This window comes from Penaeus vannamei, chromosome 37 (genome assembly GCF_042767895.1).
Source record: "Penaeus vannamei isolate JL-2024 chromosome 37, ASM4276789v1, whole genome shotgun sequence".
Lineage (NCBI taxonomy): Eukaryota > Metazoa > Arthropoda > Malacostraca > Decapoda > Penaeidae > Penaeus > Penaeus vannamei.
This window is the reverse complement of record NC_091585.1, coordinates 15,269,366-15,276,865: the sequence shown is the minus strand read 5'-3', so window position 1 is coordinate 15,276,865 and position 7,500 is coordinate 15,269,366. Positions and strand designations below refer to the sequence as shown.

Here is a 7,500-nt window from a genome sequence, read left to right as displayed (position 1 = left end):
AGTGAGTATGCAGAATTGAGTATGCAACTTCCGTAAAATGAATCTTAACCTACTTTCCTTTCACTCTGAGAACTACACCATTCATGAAATTTAACTTACATGTCTTTGGATTTGCATAATACTTGGCAGTGTAAAGGTAATCTTTGGTAAAGCTTTGCTCTTTGCATAAAATGAGAATCATACACTCTGAATCAATGCAATAAGAAATTTAACTTACATGTCTTTGGATTTGCATAATAATTGGCAGTGTAAAGGTAATCTTTGGTAAAGCTTTGCTCTTTGCATAAAATGAGAATCATACACTCTGAATCAATGCAATAAGGAATCCTTCACTTAAAAAAAAAAAAAAAAAGATTCCTTAAGAGTACATATTCTTAATTCAACAGAAGACTAAAGACACTCTCAGCTACCTTCAGTTGCTTCCAGTTTCAAACATGTTGCAATAAAATTTAATTACTTTGAACTAAGACATATCAGAGAGACTGGAAAGAGTGCCATCAACATCTGAAGGCATGTAAGAGCTGATAGAGTCTGTGTGCAATGATGCAACTTCCACCTTCTTGGGCAATAGGAGAGCAGCGATGCGGGCACTTATGTCGCTGATGGTTCCTTCCTCTTCTTCCTCCTCTTCCACTCTTGGTGATGGAGTTCCTTTGCTTAAACCGTGCAATTTTGTGTTTCCAGTATCTTTGTGTTTTACCTCAACATTGACAGGTCCTCTTTCAGCACGTGGTGAATGTAAGGATTGGCTTTGTGCATAAAATTTGGTGTCACTGTTTCTACCTCTGATAATAGCATCACTTTCTGAGCTAGAACCATGTATAACTGGAATTTTGTAAGTTGCAGCAAGTCCTTGGCCTTCCTTGATGCTATATGTCCTGGAGTTTATAAGACCTTTACCTCTGGCTTTGCTTAACTGTTGGAGAATGTTGCTCTTCTCATTCCCTTGCCTTATATCTTGTGCAGAATCATCATCTGCTGTGACTACTTCCTCTGCAGCAGAAGAAATACTTACAGCTTCCTGAACTCTACTGCTTTTACTCCCATTGCTCAGGAGAATGTCAGCTTTCTTCCCCCTCAGAATTTCTTGGTACACTTCTGCAGAAAGGCTGGATGCCTCACTCACCTCCAAGGCCTCACTGTTTGTGGCTTTAGAGTCACTCTGAACACTACTGGCTCTTCTTCTATTAGACTCTGTAACAACTGCCATGGACAGTGAACCACCCTTGCTGCTTGACGATCTGACCAAGTTTTCTTCTATGGATATTTCCTGCACAGACTCTGAGGAAGATCCTGTAGCACTCGTATATTGCCTTGATGAAACTTTGTGTGTAGATTCAGGTTTCATTTTACTGTCACGAATTCTGTTGGTGGGGTTGCTACCTTTCTGTCTCTGCTTTGGTTCACTTTCAGTGATGGACAGAGAATGGTCAGAATTTTGTTTCTGAGCACTTTCAGCTATCTTATGACGTTCATGTGATTTATAACCATTTATAGTGTGAACAACTTTTTTTGATTTATCATGCCTATTTGTGGTTGTATCAAGACCATTTCTACAGTTGTGCTCATTATGGGATGGTTTCATACTCTGAGCTTCCTTTACAGAAAAGGGACTCCCTATTCTCTCAGTCAAGTCCACATCATATGTTTCACCCCTCTGCAGGCCTCCCCTTCCCTTTCTAAATTCATGTGTAGCATGATTAATAGGAGATCCAGCACGACTTACCCTTTTGCCACCATCCATTTCCCTTGTGAAACTCTCTCCCATCTGGGTAAACTGGTGAGACTTTTGGTGGAAGAGATCTGTCTGCTGAGAGAAATCCTCAAGGCCAAACAAGGGTTTCCTTTCCAACAGGAGGTCATCCTCAGCTCTCTCATCCTCTGTCTGGGAACTTGCAGCCATCTTATTTTGCCTGGCTGATCTCATGAGCTTTTTCTTTCGTAAGTTTGACATCTCCTCTTTGAAAGCTTCATCTAAAATCTTAAGTTTCTGCTTGACCTGGAAGTCCACTTCTGCACGCAGCTGCTTTGCAAGCTCTGGGTCGAGCTTTGCCCTTCTTAAGAGAGAGGTCCGGGTGAGTTTGGGACGTGGGGGCTCAGAGTACATTCTGTAGGGAGCAATGGGAGTGCTGCGCAGCCAGCCAGTGGGCCTCTTCATACCTTGTGCATGTTTCACTGACTTCCTGTTATCTGCATTTTTCGTGTTCTTTAGATTCCTCTGAGATCTTTCCTTGGCATAATTCATCTTCTTAGCCTCTATCTCTCTTGGGTCTTTATGTTTTTCTACAATCTTTTTCAATTTTTCTATTTCCTCAGTTTTATCTTCATTTTTTAAGATGTTTTCTTCTCCCTCACTTGTAGGGAAGGATTCACTGCTGTCATTATCAAAGTCTAAGACATAACCCCCAACTTCTTTCATTTTGGAATTCCACAGTCTCTCTGCCTCTGCATCACGCCCAGTAAAGAGGAGGGGCGAGGGCTGTGGTAGCTTCCCTCCTATTCTGGGGCTCACAACAGGAGCCGTAAGAAATTCCTTGGAATTATCTTGCACATTTCTCTCAAACTCGGCTATCTTCATGGCAATAACCTCTGAAGTCTCATGACTTTGTGAACCATATTTTGAACTTCCAATTCCTTGATCCACAAAGTGTTGATTAATTACATATGACTGATCCAGTACTGTGTCATGAATATGACTAAATGGTGTCTTTTTACTGTTCTCTCTTTCCTGCAGAAGATTGATGGTCCTATCAAGTCTTAACCTCCTGGAACTAAGCTCATAATCAGGAATGGTCATGTCTTCACTAAATTTGTGAGATGGAACCACCCCTGGTACTGACTGTTTTTCCTCTCCATTAGTAGTATCAAAATGTCTTGCATGAAGGGCAATATCTTCTCCAAGACTTCTCAAAGTGATGGACACCTGGAGTGAAGCAACAGACTTTCCAAGGTGGTCACTAAGGATGACTTTCCCTGTCAGGCATCTCTTTGGTTCTCTGTTCTCCCTTCCACTCACAGGGATAGCTGCCTTGCACCTCCCAAACACTGATGGGGGGAAGCACAGGCCATTAAGGATTACAAGGTTTACATAACTCCCAACAACTACATCAGTGTCATTCCGGCTGTCAATTCCATCTCCCTCTTTTGCAAATGAATTCAGAGGTGCGGTGAAGAGACAGGACCTCCCTTTGCGGAACACAAACTTTCCTCCCTTTAGATAGCTCTCTTCAATCTCTAAAGGGAGGAAGTTGTGTCCATCATGGATATCCCGGAGATGAGCCTGAACACTCTCAGGGCTGAGGAAGGGGATGTAGAGCAGGGGGCCATGGAAGATCTAGAGAGAAAAAAAAATAAAAACTAGTTTAGAAAAGCTAAGTACCTAGAATGTGAAACTCAAACAATGAATACAGCCCATGTAAATCCAAATATTTTTGATATTCAACTGTCTCATACACTTTAAAGCAATTTGCTTCCAAATGATGAAAATGTTTAAAGTTTAATGGTTAACATATTTCATATAAGAAAAGAAAAGAAAAAGAAAAAAAAAAAAAAATTACATTTCAATAGAACCACATCAAATGAGAGTTTATCACATTTAGGTGTCTATGGTACCAATTGAACTAGTTGGTAATACCACAGATAAATACATTGAGCAGCTTTGTGACAAAGTACTGCCTCAGCAGCCATCTAGTTAATCACAATTTTCTCCAAAGTTATTGGTCATTTCATGAATCAAAATACTACACTGGAGAGCTTGAGAGAGAGAATTCCTCCCCTACCCATAAAATCTTTCCAAAGCACCTACCTGCACAGCAATGACAGGGCACAAAGGATTTTTGCTCCTGTGGATGATGGAAGGGGGATCTACCAGAGAGAGGTCCCCGACCATCACATCTACCATATACGCACACGAAGTCATTTTGCCCTCTGCTGTAATCACTTCACTACCTCACACAACTCGAAGATGGGCCGTTTCCGATTTCACCGTGCCTCTCATTTCTTCTTACTGTTAAGAAAGCGTGACATGTAGATTATCAGCGAAACCAAAAATCACACGCAGTATGTATGAAGATTGTTGTCCTAGCTAAGACACATACTAGGAGAGGGAGAACAGAACATGCTAATTCATCAGGGTAATTATATAAACTGCAAGATTCACTATGGACCTGTTCTATGGCTTCCATGTAGCAACTTGACAGTGAGACTAGGAATACTTAGTGACCAAATGAGTATCCATTTCTTGTTTTTAGAATTTCAAAGTATGATAATAACATCAGTTCTATAGTTGTATGTAGTTCTATATATATATGACTAGATGCCAAATGAATACTAAGACCTGAATTGGGAGTTTACTTTTTTTTTTTTTTTTTTTTTTTTTTTGGGGGGGGGGGGTACATAATGATGATGAAGATGATGATATTGTTAAGCCCAGAGGGTGGTGTAACAATATTAATGATTGATGCTGAGGATGATAACAATAATACTAATGATTGATGATGATGATGATAATAATAATAATAATAATTGATGATGATGATGACAACAATAATAATGATTGATGATGATACGACGATAATGAAAATGATAATAATTATAATTGACGATGATGATAATAATGATGACAATGCTGGTTAATGATGATGGTAATAATAATACCTAAGACTGATATTGACAATGATGATGATGATAATGATAATTATGATTGATGATGATGATGATACAATAATGATAATAATAATAATTACATCATGACTGATGATAATGATAATGAAACACAATAATGTGTGAAATAACATTCCTAAGGCTTGCTGAGGCCAACCTTTCTTTACAACATGCATCTCCATTTTGTGGCAGTGTTTTTAAAGAAACCTGACATTGCAAAAATGTGTGAGAGAGGAGAGGAGAGAGAGCGAGAGTGAGAGAGAGATTTAGCAGAGTGATATTTATACAACTAACATCCACAAAAAAGAAACTACAACAGCTTGGTAATTTTCCTAGTAACAGCTACTGCCATACACATTCAGTATGATTATTCCATCAGAATAAAGATTGTAGACCTCCCTTGCAATTTGATACCACAAGATACCAAAATATATATAGAGATTTAGTTACTGTTACCAAGAGTAATGCACTGAGATAGAGGAAAATGGCCATAGAGCATAAGAAATAGAGCCATAAACAATACAGGTACAGCTCCTGCAGTCTCATATATACTGAAAATGACAAAAATATTTGCTGCATATTACCGCTCATATACAAACTCCACACCACCCTCACACAACCAGAGTTTTGGCAATACTAATTTAGGCAGCCGCACTATATTTACAAAAGAAAGTATAACAGAATTATTGACTAGAGTTCGTACCTGTCGGGGAAGTTATTAAAATTGTGGAAACCTCACTGGTTGTGCATTAATTGAAATTCAAAAGTTGCCTCTCTAAAGTCCACAAACCTTGTTGTCTCGGACCGTCTCGAATGTAAACAATATTATGAGCTTTCTGCAAAATACAAAATACAGGGGTTTGGAAGGTATGCTTCGTTTATACTGAAAAATACCCCCAGGTGAGGGGTAAGGAAATACGCCCAGGGAAGGGGGTCCGGGTTGGGTTGGGTTAGGTTGAGTTGGGTTAGGTTAGGTTGGGTTAGGTTAGGTTGAGGGTTAGGTTAGGTTAGGTTAGGTTAGGTTAGGTTGGTTAGGTTAGGTTAGGTTGGGTTAGGTTAGGTTGGGTTAGGTTAGGTTAGGTTGAGGATTAGGTTAGATTAGGCTAGGTTGAGGGTTAGGTTGGGTTGGGTTGGGTTGGGTTGGTTAGGTTAGGTTGAGGGTTAGGGTTAGGTTAGATTGGTTAGGTTGAGAAATGTCGGGATCTCGCAACAGCGCGCCGCCGGAATCTCGTTCGGATTTTGCATTTTTTTCAAAATTTTCACTTTTCATTCTGCTATTTCTTCCGTGTGTGTGCCCCCCCCCCTACCCCCAACCCCCCATTCTCCACGGGTCACCCAAGAGTGAAGGGGATAGGAGAACAAAAAAATAATAAATAAAAGTTGGCACAAAGTACAAATAAAGGGGGGGGGTTAGTCTTGTATGACACCCTGGTTTTGGAATCTCTAAAAGGTATCATTCAATTCAAATAACTATCATACTTCATATTTGATAACAGGATATCATTCTTATCTATCATCAATAACACATACCCATATCTCAGATCGACATCACTAATAAGATACGATGATCAAATATCAAATTTTAGACATTATTTGCTATTTCACAGCAAATAATTTCATTTTTTTGCTCCGCTCTTCTCAATTCAGACATTCTTGTTTACATTTTGGCAGGTGGGGTAGCGGTTTCTTTGGCTTGTCAAGCGGCTTTTGCTATCTTTAGATAGTTTTCGCTAAGTTTTGAGTTCTGACTTGTATATTTATGTTTTGAAGGTTTTTGAAGATGAACTCAATTAAATGACTCATAATGATTGTACTTTGTTGTGTCATTATGAAGAGGTTTTCATAATTTCTTCTGAAAATACAGATTTGGGAAGGTGATTATAAAAGTGCTACATGGACAATAATCCCATTAGAACTACTTCATGTATATCCTTTACTGTCTTTATTGTGTATCACTGAGTATTATATACTTCTGGGTAGTTTTTTTTTTAACAAATATATAGACAATTAGTGAGTGATACTGCTGCTAAATATAGCAAATATTTCCCAGTGGTATTTTTCCCCAAAACTGGCAATACAAACAACTATTTTATTCAGTGAAACATAAATGAAGCCAATTTATATCTTTATTATATAAAAAATCGAAAAACTAAGTAAAGAATGATTTCCCAAAATCGATCATATGATTCCAAGTCATGAGATGTATCTCGAAACCTGATTGGTTTGTCTCGGCCAATGAAAACCCTCCTACTAACGCCTTTCAAGCTAGCCAAAGCGACATTCAAAACCCCTTCCCATTGGTCTAACGGAGAGAAATGTCATCCAAAGAACCAATCACAAAGCTCGACACAAGAAACGTCATCCGCCGGACCAATCACGAGAGCCGAGACAAAAGCCCCGTCACGAGACACGCTTCGGCCTGCACTTGCGCCGGAGACATCGAACAGAACACTTACACCTTCGAGTTCGGAGAGGAAATTTGCCTTTCGCCTCGCAGAACAACTCAAATAACTCCACAAAATGTCTTCAGAGGATATTCCGATGTACTCCCCCTTCTTCGGCGTCATGGGAGCCGCCGCAGCCATGGTGTTCAGTGGTAAGACTCAAAAGTATTTGTTTTGAGGGAGATGCATTTTTTTTTCTCTCCCTCCTTCGTCTTGAGATGAGCTTTTTTAACTATTGATTATGAATCTTTTGGGTTATTTCTTTTATATCCTGATGGCGCAACGGGCTCTGGTGATCACATTTCAAAAGTTTAAACCCCCGGAACACTCTAGAACAGAGAAATTGGCGAAATTTGGGTGTTTTCCGCCCATCCAAAACAAGGCTGTTAAAATA

At 39.4% G+C, this 7,500-nt stretch overlaps 2 protein-coding genes across 2 annotated transcripts in view; one reads left to right on the top strand and one right to left on the bottom strand.

The window, feature by feature from the left end:
* LOC113821103 (uncharacterized) overlaps positions 1-6,340 on the bottom strand; it is a 6,466-nt gene extending 126 nt beyond the window's left edge. Inside the window, exons 1-3 of the mRNA XM_027373551.2 lie at positions 6,193-6,340; positions 3,806-4,006; positions 1-3,334 (exon numbers count right to left, since the gene is read on the bottom strand). The exon at positions 1-3,334 is cut by the window's left edge and continues 126 nt beyond it. Coding sequence (XP_027229352.2) covers positions 464-3,334; positions 3,806-3,919 — 2,985 coding nt within the window. The 5' untranslated portion in view covers positions 3,920-4,006; positions 6,193-6,340 and the 3' untranslated portion in view covers positions 1-463. The remainder of the gene's footprint in view (positions 3,335-3,805; positions 4,007-6,192) is intronic.
* A 730-nt stretch (positions 6,341-7,070) lies between these two features.
* LOC113821104 (V-type proton ATPase 16 kDa proteolipid subunit c) overlaps positions 7,071-7,500 on the top strand; it is an 8,138-nt gene continuing 7,708 nt past the window's right edge. Inside the window, exon 1 of the mRNA XM_027373552.2 lies at positions 7,071-7,258. Coding sequence (XP_027229353.1) covers positions 7,183-7,258 — 76 coding nt within the window. The 5' untranslated portion in view covers positions 7,071-7,182. The remainder of the gene's footprint in view (positions 7,259-7,500) is intronic.